The sequence below is a fragment of the Lampetra planeri genome, chromosome 65 (assembly GCF_965212315.1).
Source record: "Lampetra planeri chromosome 65, kcLamPlan1.2.h2, whole genome shotgun sequence".
NCBI classification, from domain to species: domain Eukaryota; kingdom Metazoa; phylum Chordata; class Hyperoartia; order Petromyzontiformes; family Petromyzontidae; genus Lampetra; species Lampetra planeri.
The window spans coordinates 2,948,497-2,968,967 of NC_136171.1; the positions used below are offsets into that span (position 1 = coordinate 2,948,497).

General features: G+C 43.7%; 1 protein-coding gene across 2 annotated transcripts in view; it reads left to right on the forward strand.

Annotated features, from left to right (window-relative positions):
* The first annotated feature begins 5,935 nt into the window (after positions 1 to 5,935).
* Positions 5,936 to 20,471, forward strand: part of LOC144737135 (uncharacterized) — a 131,651-nt gene continuing 117,115 nt past the window's right edge. Inside the window, exons 1-6 of one of the 2 annotated variants that reach the window (XM_078619835.1) lie at positions 5,936 to 6,274; positions 9,006 to 9,359; positions 10,946 to 11,245; positions 15,768 to 16,127; positions 17,043 to 17,342; positions 18,046 to 18,348. In XM_078619835.1, the coding sequence (XP_078475961.1) occupies positions 6,241 to 6,274; positions 9,006 to 9,359; positions 10,946 to 11,245; positions 15,768 to 16,127; positions 17,043 to 17,342; positions 18,046 to 18,348 (1,651 nt within the window). In that variant the 5' untranslated portion in view covers positions 5,936 to 6,240. The remainder of the gene's footprint in view (positions 6,275 to 9,005; positions 9,360 to 10,945; positions 11,246 to 15,767; positions 16,128 to 17,042; positions 17,343 to 18,045; positions 18,349 to 20,471) is intronic. The other variant, XM_078619834.1, reaches the window with a different exon arrangement.

Here is a 20,471-nt window from a genome sequence, read left to right on the forward strand (position 1 = left end):
GGTTGTGGGTTCAATCCCGACCTTGATGCCTGCTGTATTTTTGGGGTTTTCGTTTCTCTCTTTCACCACGTGGTCGCGTGGATTTTTCTCCGGGTCCTCCGGGTTTCCCGCCACGTTCACAATCAACACCACGCATTTTACAGTTATTTGGCTTCTATAACTATCCACGTGATGACGATAAGCCAGTTCATTGAGCTATCATTTCCGACGGCCAGGTCGCTTCTGGAAAATAACTATATAGCAGCTCAGTCGGGCCTTAACTTGTAAAATAAAAATAGTTAAATAGTAAATATTTAAATGGCAGTGAGATGCCACACTAAACTATTTTTTTATTTTACCAGGTAAGGCCCATTGAGCTATATAGCTCTTTTTCAGAAGTGACTTGGCCACACATGATAGCCAAGTGAAGCGGCTTATCATCACGTGCAAATTCATACCAGCCAATAACTCTAGAGGCGTCTTTTAGAGTTGTTTGGCTGCGGTTTTGCGATGGAGGGAACGATAACTCAGACAGGGGGTTCGGTGCGGTTGGGTTGCTGAAAGGCGATTGTTGGTTGGCCGTTCTGTGCGTTCCTCCATTCCGTTTTCGCATCGAATCATCACGGTGTGCGTGTTCAGTCACTGCTCAAGAATTGGCGATTTTCACGCGAGTGATAGTGGAAATCGTTAGGGATTTTGCCCTTCAGGGTTTGACTTGTTATTATGTTCTCCTTTGCAGCCAAAAGATTCCAATACAGCTACGAAATTAAGTTGTCCACTCGGGTTTTAAAAAATATCTAAGAACGTCTGTGGCACTGTTGTTCTTGCATTATTTATTTATCATAGTTTTAGTGACCCAGGGTTTTAGTGACCCAGGTTTTAGTGACCGAGGTGACTCTCTTGAAAATGAGACTCTCATCCTGTCTTTTCAGTCTGGACTTGGTTAAACCAAATAAATGCGGGCTTGTACGTACATAAGTTGAAATTATTTCACACCGTGACCTCTTGCGACAGCATTCGCATGGACCGCTCTCGCTGCCATCTCGTACCGGCATCTCGACTTATTTGTTTGATCCATGGGGGTGACCACGGGTTGTGGTACCATCCCTTTGAGGGTCGCACAGTCGGCCGCCAACTGAAATGAGCACAATTTGCTATTGCTGCAGTTTGCGCATCAAGACACAGCTAGACGTGTCAACAAAGTATGTAGCCAAGCGCGCTAATCGGAGGTGCGGGGGGAAGGACCACAAACTAAACACACAAGAGCAGTCTTTTGGCAGTGGTGAGTCAATTGGCATTGTTGCATTGCGAATGTTGCATTTTTTTCGCACCGTATGTAGCCAACTATGCTAATCGGAGGTGCATGGGGAGGACAACAAACTAAAAAACCAAAAACAAAAAAACTAATTTTAGGAGCGCCAAGTGCCACCAAAGCGGCAACACCACCACCACCGCCATCACAGCGGCGCCAGCATTGATGGCAAACACCTCGGCTTCTCATGCTATCAAACATCGTAACGTCACCGCGGCATTCATTGAGCATGAGCAGAAATATCGAGGTTTCTAAACGCGTAGTAATATTGAGGTTTCTACATTAGTAAACATAGTGGGGTTTCAATACGAGTAGAAAAATTGAGGTTTCTACACGAGTAGAAATATTGAGGATTACACATGAGAAGAAATATAGAGGTTTCTACATGAGTAAAACTATTGAGGTTTCTACACGAGTAAAACTATTGAGGTTTACACATGAGTAGAAATATTTCAAAATAAGACTTTGAATCAGGAACAAGCGTTCTGACTAACCACAGCTGACCAAAGTGAACTGTCGACAAATAATGTATGAAATGTTTAGCACGCTACTTCAGTCAGATTAAGCAAGCCGTCATGTTTCCGCATTTTCCATTCCAGAGGAAAAAAAAAACCTGCTAACTTCAAACATGTAACTTTTTAAAAATAGTTTTCAGTTTAAATTTTCTTTAACCTTAACATGCAGCAGTTAAGACATAGAGTAAATCGAGAGAAATCCCTGTCTGTGTACCCCCCTACCAGCCCTATCCCCGTCAATTGTTCAACCCCTAGCGGTCCTTTCCTAAAGCCATTTAAAACTAAGAGTATAACGCCATATATACTCAAGCCATATATGGCGCACGATGAGAAACATTGTCTCCATGGAAGATCTATAACTGGTAAGCGGCCGTCAACCCCACATTGGCGTAAACACTTTAAAACTCGCTGCTGAACTGTCGCTCTTTGGTAGCGCCCAGTGTTTATCGACGGCCTGCCACAAGCCACTATCGTCATCATCGAGTGAGATGGACCTCCACACTTGATGTGGCCAAGGTCAATAAAGCGATGCGTCAAAACACAACCTAGAAAAGCATGTGGACTCAGAGAGAATCCCACCTGTTGAAATCTACAACATATCTGAAACGAAACAAACAAAAATAAAAAAATGTGTAACCAGGTAAGACCCGCTAAGCGATGTAGCTCTTTTTTCAGAAGCGACCTTGCTATCACAATTGATAGCTCAACGAAGTGGCTTATCATCATTTGGATATTTTTAGCAGTAGCCGAACACTCTAAAGTCATGTTTGTAAATTTGGAGGAAAATCCACGCGACCACAGGGAGATATGTAAACTAGAAATATACAGCAGGCGTCAGGGTCGGTATCGAAACCACGATTTCCTGTATACCAGGCGAGGGAGTTAACATTGCAACAGTGGCCGCATACCCTGATACATAAGCTTTGTTTACCTTTCAATCACATATGGGACAGAAAAACTCTCCCATGGGACTTTAAAGATGCCCAGATTAATTGTATATACAAGAAGAAGGGTGACCATTCCAATTGTCACAATTGCCGTGGTATCTCACTTCTTAATGGTACTGCTGGGAAAATTATGGCAAGTGGGTGTTGTGTTTTAACATACATCTCATAAATATTGCGTGTTCTATGTACATTATTTACATTCTAAAACTTTATTGAACACTGCATCACGCTCCAAAGTTATTCTTTCTTATTTAGTAAATGTTAATAAAACGCTGAAAAATGAATTAAGGAACGCAATTGAGACAGAGAAAGGGGAACCACAAGAATCAGGAAATATGGGCACATTTAAGAAAACTTTTTCTTGTGATAACATTTAGATGGCGTGTGACCATGCGTCTCACTAGAAGAAGAATCATGATGACGGGGAAAAAACGGTCTTATCTCGCCACCGTGGGCTGCCACCGTGGCTAGGAGATGTTTACCTCGCCTGGTATACAGGAGGTCGTCAACTGAGCATTGTCAGTTGTCAACGTGATACATTTTTTACTGAATGGCCGTGTCGGGTGGTGGAGGGTTGCGACACATTTATAAATAACGCGATTTGGGGGGTAATGTATGCATGGATATCTATAATCTATTATTGGCTGGGTTATTCACAGTTAAATTTCGATTTAAAGCTTTCGTGACTGCAGGGATTCATCTTCTTGGTTCTTTCGGTAAAGTCACGTAGAAGGGAAGTAATAAAATAATAAAAATAATATATTATATTATTTTATTACGTTTTATTATTTTATTACTTCCCTTCTACGTGACTTTACCGAAAGAACCAAGAAGATATTCACAGTTAATCAACACACATTGTATGTACAATATTATGTACATTATGTATCTACATTCTGCTGTTTTTGGGCCCAAAGCTCGCAATACTTCTTCTTGGCTGCTCACAGTTAATCAACATCGACGTATGGTTATCTGTATAGGCATGCAACTAGACAGTGTAATGCTTGATAATTTACTTTCAATCAGCACTGGGCCTGTAGCTATCAAAACGGTTAAAACACATTTTATTTCTCTCAATTTCAATATAGTCTGTAATTATTCTTGGACAGTAGTTACTAGTTTTGCATAAAATGCAACATCAAAATCAATTGAGTGTTCTTGTTGGCACGCATGTTCTGCAACTGCTGATAGTTGTGTTTGGGAGTATTTCATATTTCTTTGGTGTTCTTTTAGTATCATGCTCAAAAATCATTCTGTCTGACCAACGTAGCATTTTCCACAGGAGCCATTAATCCGGAACACACTTTCTGTTGACAACTTCGGGTATACATCTTTAGTACCAGATATTAGCTTTTGTATGTTTTATGTACCATGCCATATCTCACTCGGATGTTTTGTTTTCCCAAAAATCTGTCTATTTTATCAGTTACTCCCACAATGTACGGTATTTTAATAATTTTAATTGCTTGATAAATTTTACACCTTGTGCTATTTGATTTGGTTTTGGCATGCAGTGCCCTGTTGATTTGTGCATCATTGCAACCGTTCAATTGCAGCGTTTATTTCACATGTTTAATCTTTACTCTTTGATTCTTTCGGTAAAGTCACGTATGTATAAAATAAAATAGATCACGACGTTTCGGGGCAACACAAGCGGCCGTCATCAGGTGGGAAAGCATGGTCTGCTGCTGATGCAGACTGTTTTAAAAGGTCGAATCTTACTCCTCAGACTTTCACCATCTGACACTTTCTTAGCCCAATGTATGAACATCTTCATGAGAGAAGATTTCTGTGCGGGGTAATGGTGTGACTCTGTATTCAGATAGACGTTATTGTGCGTTTTCTTTCGGTAAACGCTGTGCTATTTTACCGTTTCGGTCATGCCCGAGCAGAATATCCAGAAAAGGTAGCGTTTTATCCAATTCCACTTCTATGGTGAACTGAATGAATGGGTTTTGCGAGTTGAGATTATTTATTAAATTCATTAATTGTATCTGTAAGTGTATCTTTACATCGCTCAGTAGAACGACAGATGGCGCAATAGTCACATGCATGATATGCATCGCACTTTCGGTTTTCAATGGGATCTTTACCATGGTGACACGTAATGGTCGTTTATATTGTGATGTCACTTTCTGAGACCGTTGCTAAGGACGATATGATGTTACGCTGCTCACCGTGTGCGAAGTCCTTTACAGGAATTCCCTTGTCTGATTACGCTGACTAGTACAATTGGATTCTGTCTTCCAATCGTGTCGACTGGCTTCATCGTTTTAGGCAAACCAATTGATAAGGGGCCGTCCATAAATGACGTCACGCACCTAGGGAGGGGTCAGACATTTGTGACTATGTGTGACTATGTGTGACGAGGGGGGGGGGGTTGAGAAATGTTACGTCACGTAAAAATGCGCAACTTGAAATGAATATAGACAACACGTTCTACTTAATTAAATAGACTTTTTAATAAATGTTTTCTCCTACAACATCAGAGTGCAGCGGCACATTAAATACGCACTACAATGACAATAGTTTAAAGCGATTTAAAGCATTTTTTGGGGGGGGGGGGCAGAACTTTGTGACGTCATATTTGAGGGGGGGTTTGACTTTTTATGGACGGCCCCTAAACTTGGCCGGTTCTTTATGAGTTAAACCCCTTAACATAAGAAGGAAACAACTTAATACTTAAGTATGGATCATCTTTACAAGCATTATCATGCCTTTCGCCCATTACAAACAGACGGACAGAGATATGGAATTTAACACGTTCAATCTTATTTCGAGATCGTAAAAAAACGAGAAAAATGACAGCTTTATCTCGAATAAAAGTCACAACCCTGGTGGAGACAATTCATCAAATCGCTTCGCGTGCTGAAATGTTCCGCCCGTATTTTTATGACCAACCCCACCAGGCCAGCGCATCTCTTGAGCGATGTTTTCCGTCTTCCTTGTTAATAAGTGACGAGGGTTTATCGTCTTCTTTGTTCTTTCGGTAAAGTCACGTAGAAGGGAAATAATAAAATAATAAAACATAATAAAATTCTCACGACGTTTCGACCACAACACAAGCAACTGTCTTCAAGTGAAGACAGAGCTGTCTGAAAGACAGCGCTCCAATGAACACTGCTAAGCTTGGCAGCGTATTTTTAAGCTGGGTGGGAGGAGAAGAGCGCCTTGACAAAGGAGTTACATATCAACAGAAGAATTTAGCATTGAATAAGCTGTGTTAATGTGAGAGAATTAGCAGGATGTTAAAGTCAGAAATTGGCATGTAACTGGGAGATTAGCATGATGTTAATGTGAGGAATTAGCATGTAACTGGTCACGGAAGTGGCTATTAAGGAGGTGCGTGCTTAATCACACAGTCCCAAGTCCACGGCGCTGCCATGAGTCCGAGTGAGCTCGGGTGGTGCGCGTCGTGAAAACCAGTCGACCTCCAGGGAGGCCGGATGAGTGGAAATTCAAGAACTTGGTGCTGCCCGTGTGAAATATGAAAGGGCCGTTTCGGCTATTGGTGCTTTACGGTAAGCCTGCTTTGATACACTCATGACTCCATAGGATTTTCATTTTACGTGGCTCTACAGTTTTAGCCCTCCAACAGATATCGTTCATTGTTTTAGTGAACTTATTGTACTGGAGTGATGGGGCGTTTTTCAGTGCAGCTTTTGAACTTTGGAACGGTTTGCTTTTGCATGGTAAGACAATCAGAGTCGTGAAATATATTTGTATATATTTAAGTCTGTCTTGAAATCTCACCTCTTTCAACTCGCCTCTACTCTACCGCCGAGTCCTGGCCGTTTACCCTGCACGTTCTGTTTATTTCCTGCTTTCCATACACGGTGCCGGCGCATTGGGGTTTATGGATTAAATGCGCCACTTTACAAATGTAAATGATTATTACTTAGCTTTTCTAAAATAGATCCAGACCCCAACTTTGTCACCTTCTTTACCGAGTTTTTATTTAAAAACTAAATTCTGTTGTTCACATCCCATCGGCATTGTAGTGTCTGTGTTATAACGTGTGTACCTGGTTAATCTATTGAAGGTGGATTGTTACATAACTGGACCGTGACAGATGGTGGTGGCTTGGGGAGGCGTTCATCCAGAAGTGGATTTTTCATATGTGATTACGTTAAGATTTTCTTGAGTGCCAATTACTGACTGTGAAGGAGCTTTATAATCACAGTACAGTCTGTTCTCCTATAACGTGTTGTTTTCATAACGCGAATTGGATATAACGCGATTCATGTATTCGGGAACACATTTTTAATAACGCAGATGCGAATTGGATATCACCCGATTGAATGAATGGAACTACGTTGCATGAGTAGGAATAAGCGGTCGTACGGCTCCCTCGGCGTAGCATCACACACGGTGGGATGCTGCTGGATGCTTCTAGACGCCACCCACGCGCCTCAGTCTTTGTTCAGCCTGTGTACGCATCTCACGTGTTATCGCGTCGCGGACTGTGCTTTACCCCCTATATTATATATTATAGTGCGATTTTACCATAACGCCGTGTTCTTCAGAAACGTAACTACTACCGCGTTATAGGAGAACAGAGCTGTACTTAGATCACACAGAGATCACCCTGGGTGCTAACTCCAACCCCCCGCCTTCCCCGCCTAGATTACGAGGTGGATAGTCGCTGTTTGCAAAGGATCTTGGTTTATGACCAGCTGTACATATTCTTAAGTGTCGTCTACTCGTAATGTTCGGTCGGGCTCATCTCCTGGTTCTCTCGTTGCTGCCTCATGAAGCCAAAACTCCCATTAAGTAGCATTTACCAAACATCCCAAGCGGTGGTGGTGGCTATGCACGTGCAATCCAGCACTGTGGAGGGGGCGAGGGCTGGTGGATCACATAAATGTTGTGACGTGAAACTCACTACCCGTGGGTGTCGAGCCGTCATACCCTGGCTCACTAGAAACTAAATTAAACTCTGAAACTAATTTAATTGTACTGGACCAAGGCACACTGAGCTATTTTTCAGCAGCGATCTATATGTTGAACTTCTTGTATTTATGTTGGACTTTTTTCGCACTGTACGTAGCCAACCGTGCTAATTGGAGGTGTGGGGGAAGGACAACTAAACACAAACAGCAGTTATAAAGATATTAATTTTGCATTTAGATTTAAAAGTGCATAGCTCCAATGGCTTCGTAATATTCGAAGAGCGTTCCAGATGGCCACGGAAGTGCATCTGAAATCATGTGATGCGATGTGCTTTCCGGGAAAAGGGACAACATTACCATGCGTGTAAGAGTTCACATACAACCTGTCTCTCGATCCACTGCTGGATGAGGCTATTCCTACGCCATGCGGGTCGTGATGGTTATTTGACCATACTTCACGCTGGTCAGTACGGGTTGGTGAGGGTGGATGGAGTACAAGACAACAATGGATCTGCTGCACAGCCCTCTGCTAACCACTGCATACAACAACAGATTGTTACGCATGCTAAAACTATAAACTGTTTATTTTGCCAGGTAAGGCCCACTGAGCTACGTAGGTCTTCTTTAGAAGTGATCTGGCCACAAATGATAGCTCAATTAAATGGCTTATCAAGTAAACATTTATTGCAGGCAAATACTCTAAACGCATGTTGATTCCAAATGTGAAGGGAAATACTGGAGGACTCACAGGGGGGAGAGAGAGAGAACATGCAAACTCCAAATATATAGCAGGCGTCAGGGTCGGAATCAAACCCACGATCTCCTGTATACCAGGCGAGGTAGTTAACATCTCGCAACCGCGACGTCCACGATGGCGAGATGGTGATAACCCATCCAGGCTCTAACCAGCTTGGCTTCGATGATCTTATGGAGTCAGGAGCATGCCGTGTTATCTGCTCATAGGGGTATAGGAGCTCATTATAGCGTTCTAGTCATACTAACAATGATATATCATAGTGTAACTTTTACAAATACAATGCAGTATGAATAAAAGTTGAATTAAGGTATAAGTGTGGTCATGTCTGTGAAGCAAAGATAAGCAGATATTACAAATTTCAAGTATTACCAAGTACAATCGTAATTTGTTTTACCCACATACTACTCTTAAACCTAAAATATATACGATGGTTTTACCATACGGGCATTGCATGATATGCAATTTTTATTTTTCAACCATACAAAGCAAAGATGTAAAAAGTTACTTATTGTGGGTATGAAGACAACAGTATGATGGACAGACTGCTGTGTACTTCACAACCCTTTAAAAATAGACTGCGCTTTCTCTGTTCTATCCCTGCAGGTCTGGTGACCTTGGGAACCTCCCAAGTGGATGTGGATCAGTTTGTGAATGTGAACCGTGGGCAAGAGGTCACCCTGAGATGCGTCTACACGGGGCCACAAACGCCTGGGAGTATAACCTGGCGGAAAGTAAACGGAGACTCCTCAGTGAGAATCGCCATTGCCCTTCCCAGCGGTTACAGAACTGACAATAGCACCTTCTACGGGCGACTCAACTTCACAAACTACACCTCTGAACTGAGGAACGGATCCATCCGCATTGAAGACCTCCGTCTCGGGGACGAGGGAGACTTCACCTGCATGTTTGCCACTTTTGATGACGACGTTCAAGCAACAATCAACCTCACTGTGAACGGTGAGGCAGTTTTTTTAATGCGACAAAACGTGAAACCGGTACAATGCGCTGACGATTATTGGAGGGGGGATATAAAATCCGCGAGAATTTCACTTCAGCGCAACGGGACTATACGTAGGGGGGAGGGGGTATTGGGCCGGCAGCCACAGCCAAGAGGGGACCCCATGTAGGGGAGCGGGGGGGGAGATAACTAACATACAAAGGGGAGACCAGGGACAGAGGGAAGGGGAGGGGGTTTCGTTTTTTAATCATACTCCACTACGTGTCAGTTCCATATTTTTAAACAACGACTTCGTTTACTCCAAGCGTATTTGTATCTCCAAGGAGGAAAAGCTCCTTGAAAAGTTCCCTTGTTACGACGCTGTTCTCAACAAACCCTTTATAAAGTCCGAGTCTCACCCTGCTGACACGAGCATGACGGTGGTACCGGTAATATGACCTATGGGATGTGTCTATCGCCCCTCCCCGTCCCCCACTCGACCCCAAGAAACCAGTACAGGGCATTCCTCGCATAACGCGTGGTGGTGTTCACACGACGCATTGCCGCCATAACGTGGCTTACCATTCGGGAACACTTTTCGCACATCGTGAAACGCGTGCCATCGCAACCTCACCTTAGGAAGTTTGCAGATCCGCCTCTACATGGTACCCGAAAACACCAGTGAACATCTTGCACATTTCTCTGCTGTGGAACCAGTCTCTCGAGAGAGTGACCATTGTTGACCTCAAAAAAGTGGTACCTATACACCAAGCCCACCTTGGCACACCCGCACACAATCTGGATGGTCTCTCAGACACACTCTCCCTTGGCTACCACTCCACCGTTCATCTCGGATTGTTACGTCGCAAAATCGTGAGAGTGGATTGACCATGGCTAATAAGGATGATGACTACAAGGCCAGAGCTAATATGAGTTTTAGTCTACCTCCAAACATTTTTAAACGCACAAGCTTTCAAATTTGAGTAATAATTGATTACAAGGCAACCAGGTTAAATAAAATATATATATGAAATGTTACATAGAATCAGCTATGCCAAACATCACTTTCATTCATATTTGCCCCCTCCCCCCCCCCTAATTTTATCTCAATTGTGCGATCAGTGTCATGAGATGAAGAATCAGTCTGTATCTCCCACAGTTAACCATTTCCCATTCTGATACGTCTGCAAGTTGCAGGGTGGGGTCCCGTTCACCACTGAATTAATTTTACTTACAGAGCAATAGTGCCGTTTTTTAAACATTGTACTCACTGCAGAGAACCGTATGAAAGATGATGCCAAACTGTGCCACACGCCCTCCCGCATGGCATTGTGGGAGCCTCAGTACTGATAAAGTTATTTTATTTTAGTTTTTCTTCCGATTCTGTACATATACATCATCAGATTGGAATCGTTCCATGATGACTTACACGCACGCCATCGGAATGGGAAAAGGTCGCGTGTCCCTTCTTGTTAGAGAACGGTCCACGGAAGCACATAACAGAGCTATTTCTGATATCCCTCTTAGTAACCTCTGCTCCATACAGTAGAGGCCAGAACTTAACTTCCATTTAACCGTCTCTGTGTTTCTGTGTCTCTGTGCCCAGCTCCCCCTAACGTCTTCTTCGAGTTGAACCCATCCCAGTTGGTCGACGGCATGGGGCTGGTGACTGTGGCCACGTGCGTCGCTCAAGAAGGAAAACCTGCAGCCTCCATCACCTGGAGTGGCCTCCATCAGGGCAGCTCAAATGAGACCACGAAGGAGGAGCCGGACAGTACGGTGACGGTGAGGAGCCGCTACTGGCTGGAGCCCACGTACGAGAGCCACGGGCGGACGCTCACCTGCAGGGTGGAGCACCCGGCCCTCGAGTCTCCAGTGGAGTACTCTACGACCCTCAACATCTACTGTGAGTTGTGGGCATGATAAATAAACAATAAGTCAGAAAGTTCAGTTGTCGAGATGTTTAAATGAGCTTAGATTGGTGGTCATCTCTATTGGCAGCCCTGAGTCCATTGTAGACATTTCACATTGTTATTATAGATTGAAAACTAATTTCATTAGAACAGATTTTTGTGTTCAATCAGCATGGTTGACTACGCACGGTGTGAAATAAGTTATACATACATACATCGTGCAAGAGTAACAATGTCCATTATTTACCAAAACAATTTCTCTTTTGAGTATTAGGTGTATTTTAGGGAAGGTCCTGCGTAGGAATGTTTGGTCATTTCCTGTAGTGAGTGTTTGGCTTTGTATGGGAGCAAGCTGGAGTACCCAAGGAATACCCATACATATGAGGGGATAATACTCTAAGTTGCACACAAACAGATTCAGTAATCCATCTGGTTTTCTGTACCATTGCGGTATGAATTCTCTCGCGGTGATCTATTGGTTAAAATATGGTTGGAGTTCACACAAAAGATGTCAGTGTCGCCAGCCCGCCCTGTCACTCTCCTCCCGTGGATCCTAACGAGGGGGACAGGTCGGCTAAATAGAAAACAATATATTTTTTTTTTTTATAAAGTTAGGAGACAATGAATAAATACTCTGCGTTGTGTTTTATCCTTCGGAGAAGAGGGGACGACTCCACAACAGCTGAGCACCGGAGGTTTGTGAAACGTCAATAGCGCTTTATTTCACAATGTTCTTCCGAGGGGCACTTGCGTATCTGCATTCATGACCAGACACCACCCCGTCAGCCTCCACATCACACAAAAACACCTCAGCTCAGTCCCTCAGCACGTAGTCCACCCCAAATGTAAATTGGGTGCATATCCTATACTCTGCATAGTCTAGACGCTGATGGGCGTGGCCTGCTGTGCACGTGATGCCTATCTCTGATCGTCATTGCCTTCATTTATAATGATTAAAAACGTACCTGGATTTCCGTAGCAATTAGCAGAATGCACAATTAGACATGCGATTCATCACAGGTGAGCTCACACCTGCTACATCAGCAATTACCTCAACATTTGACCGATAAACTGTGCAGCTTTTACAATCCTTAAATTTCGATTTAAAGCTTTCGTGACTGCAGGGATTCATCTTCTTGGTTCTTTCGGTAAAGTCACGTAGAAGGGAAGTAATAAAATAATGAAGACGGCTGCTTGCGTTGTAGCCAAAACGTCGTGAGAATTATCTTATTTTATTATGTTTTATTTTTATTATTTTATTACTTCCCTTTTACAATCCTTGTTTTGGGATTTTGAGCTCCTAACGTCGTGACCATTCTCTTCTGTCCGCCACACTTTCGGCACAAAAAAAGTTTCGAGCTGGGGCTTTTTCAGTCCTTTTGGCCCTGAGATTTGGAACGCTCTCTGCCCGAAGAACTGGACCTGACTGCTGAGATTCTACAATTTGATGGAAAAAAAATGTAAAGCTACTTATTTCCTGTCGGATATCTTCGATAAACCAGAGATTTTGTTTCCTTCTAAACGGCGCTCTGAAGCCCTTTGTCCTGCTGCACCATAGCTAGGAGTTGAACACATGTTCAACCGTGCAGTACCCTAGACGTTAGCACCACTGCTCTCAGTCACAAATACTGCAAGTAAAAAGCATTTAGATCTGGGTGCCAGAATTTAAATAATGTAATTGTCAGGAATACTGGACATAATGGACGTAAAAAAGCTTCATAGCTTATCGGATTTCTCCAGTCTAAATGAAATTTCTGATTCTGAAAGATTCTAAGAATGGCAGAGAATAAGCAAAGCTCCTGGAAATTTGGTGGAACTTAAGGCTGCCCTTACTGACCCCCCCCCCCCCATCTTTGTAACACGGATAGAGGCTGTTGTAGAAGCTCAAGGTTATTAATATGACGTTGGGGAGTAACATTGTGATTAGTTTGAGACTTGACGTGTTTGCTGAAGAAAAAAAAGCACGGATACATTGGAGTAATGACGTAACGCCCTAGAGCAGTGTATAACCCCGTGGTTAATATGAATTTGGCACGAGACTCCTGTTATCCGCCAGTTTTCAGTTTGTGGAACCTACAGTTGCCGCGGATAAGAAGAGTTAATCAGAATACGAGTTATCTTTTTTTTGTCCAGAATAGCCCTCAATTGTAAAAAAATATTACTTAGCTTTTCTAAAATAGATCCCAACCCCAACTTTGTCACCTTCTTTACCGAGTTTTTATTTAAAAACGTAATTCTGTTGTTCACATCCCATCGGCATTGCAGTGTCTATGTTATAACGTGTGTATCTGGTTAATCTATTGAAGGTGGATTGTTACATCTCTGGACCGTGACAGATGTTGGTGGCTTGGGGAGGCGTTCATCCAGAAGTGGATTTATCATATCTGATTACGTTAAGATTTCATTGAGTGCTAATTACTGACTGTGATGGAGCTGTATACTCACAGCACAGTCTGTTCTCCTATAACGTGTGTTTTCATAACGAGAATTGGATATAACGCGATTAATGTATTCGGGAACACATTTTTAATAACGCAGATGCGAATTGGATATCACCCGATTGAGTGAATGGAACTACGTCGCATGAGTAGGAATAAGCGGTCGTACGGCTCCCTCGGCGTAGCATCACACAAGGTGAGATGCTGCTGGATGCTTTTAAATGCTACCCACGCTCTTCAGTCTTTGTTCAGCCTGTGTACGCATCTCACGTGTTATCGCAGACTGTGCTTCACCACCTATATTATATAATATAGCGCGATTTTACCATAACGCCGTGTTCTTCAGGAACGCAACTACTACCGCGTTATAGGAAAACACGACTGTAGTTAGATCACACAGAGATCACCCTGGGTGCTAACCCCCCCCCCTCCCCCCCGTAGATTACGAGGTGGATAGTCGCTGTTTGTAAAGGATGTTGGTTTATGACCCAGCTTTACATATTCTTAAGTGTCGTCCCCTCGTAATGTGCGGTGGGGCTCATCTCCTGGTTCTCTCGTCGCTGCCGCATGAAGCCAAAACTCCCATCATTTAGCATTAACCAACATCCCAAAACGGTGGTGGTGGCTATGCACGTGCAATCCAGCACTGTGGAGGGGGCGAGGGTTGGTAGATCACAGAAATGTTGTGATGTGAAACTCACTACCTGTGGGTGTCGAGCCGACATACCCTGGCTCACTAGAAACAAATTAAACTACGAAACTAATTTAATTGTACTGTACCAGGGCACACTGAGCTCTTTTTCAGCAGCGATCTGTATGTTGAACTTCTTGTATATATGTTAAACTTCTTTCCCACCGTACATACCAGCCATGCTAATTGGATGTGCAGGGGAAGGACAACAAACTTAACAACAAAAGTAGTTCTTAAATAAATGGGTTTTCAATTTAGATTTAAAAGTGCATCTCTCCAGTGGCTTCCTAATATTGGAAGAGCGTTCCAGATGGCCACAGAAGCGCATCTGATAGCGCGTGATGCAGTGCGCTTTCCATGATAAGAGACAAGAGTACAATGCGTGTAAGAGTTCACGTACAACCTGCCTCTCGATCCACTGCTGGATGAGGCTCTTCCTACGTCATGAGGGTCCTGATGGTTATTTGACCATATATCACCACGCTGGTCAGTACGGGTTAAAGGTGGGGGGGAAGGACAGGACAACAATGGATTTGCTGCACTGCCCTCTGCCAACCACTGCCTACAACACCAGATTGTCATGCATGGGAAAACTATAAACGTTTTATTTGACCAGGTAAGGCCACACTGAGCTATGTAGCTCTTTTTCATAAGTGACCTGAACACAGACGAGAGCTCAACGAAGTGGACATATCACGTGGAAATTTATAACAGGCAAATACTCTAAACGCATTTTTCTAAATGAGGAAAAAAATTGGAGAACCCGGAGGTGAAATCCACGCAACCACGGGGAGAACATGCAAACTCCAAATATACAGCAAACGTCAAGGTCAGGATCGAACCCACGATCGCCTGTTTACCAGGCAAGGTAGTTAACATTTTGCCATTGTGACTCCCACAATGGCGAGATGGTGATCACCCTTCCAAGCACTTATCCATGCTCTAACCTGCTTGGCTTTTAAGATTTGATAGGGTCAGGCGCGTGCCGTGTTATTTGCTCATCGGCGTATATTAGGCCATCATACTTTTTGCAGTCATACTAACAGTGCTATATGATATTGTATTACTTTTAAAATTGCAATGCAGTCTGAAGGAAAGTTGAATAAAAGTACAAGTGTGCTCATGTCTGGTTAGAAAGGATGAGCAGATGCTACAAATTGCCAGTTTTGCACAATACATGGCTTTTACCAGATGGGCATTGCATGGTATGCAATTTTAAACGTTTAATCATACAAAATAAACATGTATACTGGTACGTATTGGGGGTCTGAAGACAACAGTCTGATGGATCGGTCTCTCATGGGGTCTTTAGACAATAGAATTTCAGACTGTGTACTTCACAACCCTATAATTATCGACTCCACTTTCTCCATTCTATCCCTGCAGGTCTGGTGACCGTGGGAACCTCCATAGTAGAGGTGGAGCAGTTCGTGAATGGGAGCAGGGGGGAAGAGGTCACCCTGAGATGCATCTACACGGGTTCAGAGACCCCTGGGAGTATAGCCTGGAAGAAAGGAAACGGAGACTCCTCAGTGAATATCGCCGTTGCCCTTCCCACTAGTTACAGAATTTACAACACCAGCGACTTATATGGGCGACTGAACTTCACGAACCTAAACTCTCAACTGATGGACGGATCCATCCGCATTGAGGACCTGCGTCTGGGGGACAAGGGAGACTTCACCTGCGCCTTTTCCACTACTGATGACCCTCAACCTAGAGCAACAATCAGTCTCACTGTGACCGGTGAGGCGTTTTCTTAAATCATACACACTACGTATCAGTTCCACATTTTTTTAAATAATGATTCCTTTTACTGCAAGCGTATTTGTATTTCCCAGTAGGAAAAGCTCCGTGATAAGTTCCCTTGTTCTGACGACGCTGTTCTAAACAAAACCTTTATAAAGTCCAAGTCTGTCCTTGCTCACACGAGCATAATGATGGTAACGGTGGTATAACCCTAAGCATGTGGGCTATCACCACCTCCAGCCCCTCACTCAAGACTAACAGCTGGTACGAGACAGTCCTCGCTTAAAGCGTGGTGGCGTTCACACTATAACGCGTTTTCATGCTGTGGTTCGACTGCCTGACCCACAACCAGAAGGTTGCTTGTTCAAATCCAGTTTGGAAGTCGAATCGGCCTACTAGAGATAGGCAATCGCCATAGGAATGGAGAATGTCCACTACTGGCTAGGGATGCCATTAAAGTTGAGCAAAGCCCCACGTTCATTGGAGCTGGGAGACCGTTTCACCCTTCATAGACTCACAACCCTCCCACTCTTCAGAGGCCACTGGGTCCACCAACTTCCCGTAGAAGTCTTCTACTGTTGGCCATCATCATCATTTTATGCGGCTGATGAATCCATGACATTCCATTCCATTCCAGTGCCTCCTACTCCACTCCAACAGTCCACATTTTGCTCGGTAATCCCCTGCCTCCTGTTGACTTCCATGAGTGTTGCCATTGCTTTGCTGAACTCCCAATTGGTGACACGGCGAATATAAACTTCATCCCTTCTTGTTAGAGAACAGTCCATGGAAACAGATAACAGAGCTACCTCTGACCTTCCTTTAAGTGACCTCTGCACCACACAGTAGAGGGCAGCACTTAACTATTTAACCATCTCTGTCTCTCTGCGTCTCCGTGTCTCTGTGCCCAAGTTACCCCGAAGGTCTCCCTTGAGTGGAACCCATCGCAGTTGATAGACGGCATGGGGCTGGTGACTGTGGCCACATTAATTGCTCAGGAAGGACAACCCGCAGCCTCCATCACCTGGAGTGGCCTCGATCAGGGCAGCTCCAATGAGACCACAGAGACGGAGCCGGACGGCACGGTGACGGTGAGGAGCCGCTACTGGCTGGAGCCCACGTACGAGAGCCACGGGCGGACGCTCACCTGCAGGGTGGAGCACCTGGCCCTCGGGTCTCCAGTGGAGTACAATAAGACCCTCAACATCCACGGTGAGTAGTGGACATGATAAAAAAAGAAGTCAGGAAGTTCGGTTGTCGCGATGTTTGAATGAGCTTGGATTGGTGGTCGTCTCCATTGGCAGCCATGAGTCCATTCTAAACATTCCACGTTGTTAATATAGATTGAACACTAATTTCTTTAGAACTGCTTTTGTGTTTAGTTTGTTGTCCTTGCCTCGCACCTCCAATTATCACGGTTGGCTACATATGGTGCGAAAGACGTTCAACTTACATGAATACATCGTGCAAGAGTAACAATGCCAATTATTTACCCAGAAAAGTCTCTTTCATTCTTAGGCGTCTGTTTAGGGAGGGTCCTGTGCAGAGATGTTTGGCCATTTCCCGTAGTGAGTGTTTGTATTTGTGTGGGAGGAAGCCAGAGTACCCGAAGAATACCCACACATACAATAGGATAATGCTCGAAATTCCACACAGATAGATTCAGTAATCCATATGTCCATCGGTCTTTCTGTACTATTGGAGCATGGCATCTCTGGCTACGGTGACCTATAATATAGTTTTAAGAATCAGATTGTATCTCCCACAGTTATTGTGTCCCTTCGTAGAGATCAGACTACTTTAAGTGACCTCTGCTCAACACATTAGAGGGCAGCACTTCACTGTTATTTAACCATCTCTGTGTCTCTGTCTCTCTGCCTCCATCTTTCTGTGTCTCTGTCTCTCTGTGCCGCAGCTCCCCCGAAAGTCTCCCTGGAGTTGAACCCATCACAGTTGGTCGAGGGCATGGGGCTGGTGACCGTGGTCACGTGCATTGCTCGGGAAGGACATCCCGCAGCCTCCATCACCTGGAGTGGCCTCGATCAGGGTAGCTCCATCGAGACCACAGAGACGGAGCCCGACGGCAAGGTGACGGTGAGGAGCGAGTACCGGATGGAGCCCACGAAAGAGAGCCAGGGGCGGACCCTCACCTGCAGGGTGGAGCACCCGGCCCTGAAGCCACCTCTAGTAGAGCTCTCGACCAAGCTCGACATCCATTGTGAGTGGTGGGCATTATAAATAAATAATAAGTCAGAAAGTCTGGTTGTCACGATTGTTTAAATGAGCTTGGATTGGTGGTCATCTCCATTGGCATCCCTGAGTCAATTCTAGACATTCTACTTTGTTATTATAGATTGAAAACTAATTTATTTCGAATAGATGTTTGTGTTTAGTCAGTTGGCTTTTCGTCCACATCTCAGATTAGCACGGTTGACTATGTACGGTGATAAAGAAGTTCAACATACATACGGACATCATGCGAGAGTAACAATGACCATCATAATGTTGGGGGGTAACACTGTGATTAGCGTGCTGCACTATGACTGCCCCCTGCCCCCAGATCTTTGAGACGTGAGGTGTTTGCTGAAGAAAATAAGTAATTAAAAAGAAAACTTTTTTAAAAACATGCTTTTATGAAATGTACTAGTAATGGCAGAACTGCACGACTCCAGGAAGTGGCCCCGAGGCTTGCCATAACGTAAGGGACCATGGTGATGTCCAGCCAATGTTAGTTGAGCATAGACAATTCGACCCAAGCCGAAACATAACATATAAAAAAGATGGTTTACAAATATTTGTTTCATTTTTAATGATAGAATATAGTATTGTCATCAGTATGACATAAGTATACCAAGTTTGCAGTCGATAGAACATTAGGAAGTGGGTTAAAATTTTGTTACAAAATTTGAGGATACGACAACAACAACAGACAGAGTGAGTTAATATAAAGTGTGTAAAAAAATGTTTAAAAATAAAAATAGATATATATTTAATGATAGAATATGGTATTGTCATTAGTAAAACGTAAGTGTACGAAGTTTGCAGTCGATAACACATTGGGAAGTGGGTTAAAATTGAGTTACAAGATCTGAGGATACGACAACAACAACAACAGACAGACAGAGTGAGTTAATAAAAAGCGTGTAATAAAAACTCGGATACCTTGGAGTAATTGTGTAACGCCCTGTAGCAGTGGATAACCCCCTGGCTAAGTTTTTGTGAAATCTCCAGTTGCCTCTGATAATAATTAATAAAAAATTGTTACTTTTTTGTCCTGGATAGCCCTCAAAATATTTGTCGCCACTTTTATAACGGAAGTTTGCTCGTGAATGCGAACAGGGCAACGTTTACGGACTCGTGCATGTGCCTCCATTCGCAGACAAACCAATTGTGAGCATCGCTGACTATGATGGCGATTGGTACGTGGATGAGGAAGGCGCCTCGTTGACTTGTGAAGCAGACGCGAACCCTAACATCACGCACTACCTGTGGGACAGGTAAGGGACCACAAGAAACTGTCAATACAGCTACCTCTTGTTTTATCGCACGTAACTCAAAATCGGTTGGAGTTAAGGATAGAGAAGACTATCGAACCTCATTCTCACAGCAACATATTTCACTGGTTACCATACATCATATTTGCAATACTACATACATGTATTAAAGATAGTGACATCCTTTTTAAATACAAATTTTCAAGTAAAACTAAAATATTTGAAACGTGAGATGTTTGAATGTGGCAGCGTAACTGGGGCTTGTGGAGGGGAGGAATGGAGAGAATTTGTGGGGTTACTGGAGAGAGAGGGGGTAATGGAGATGATGGCGCGTTCGAATGTGTGCACAAGGAAAAGTTCACTTCGACAAGATTTTCAAAATAGCGCGTGAGAATGAGATGCTGATGTCGCTGCCCACACTTGTGCTTGTTGTCGTACTGCTGCACCTCAGGCAGCATTGCTACTGAACTTTGCTGCCTGACTAACGATGAGCTCGCAGCGTATTCCGTACACCATAGCCAACGCGGTAAAGCATGTTAATTCAATGATAGTGCGCGAAAATTAAAATAAGTGTAAATTAATCAAAAGCGCTCTTTCACAATCACGTTACATAGACGCACATACAACGCGAGGCGACTGTCGTTGCCATTGTTACAGCCCTTTCTCAAACAATGACTTGATGTAGGTCTTCCCTCCCCCCATTCCATGGCTGTTATGCAACATGTGTTGCCATACTGCTAGATTGAAAACTAATTTCTTTAGACCTGCCTGTGTTTAGTTTGTTCTCCTTTCCCTGCACCTCAGATTACCACGGTTGGCTGCATATACTGTCCAAAAGAAGTTCAAC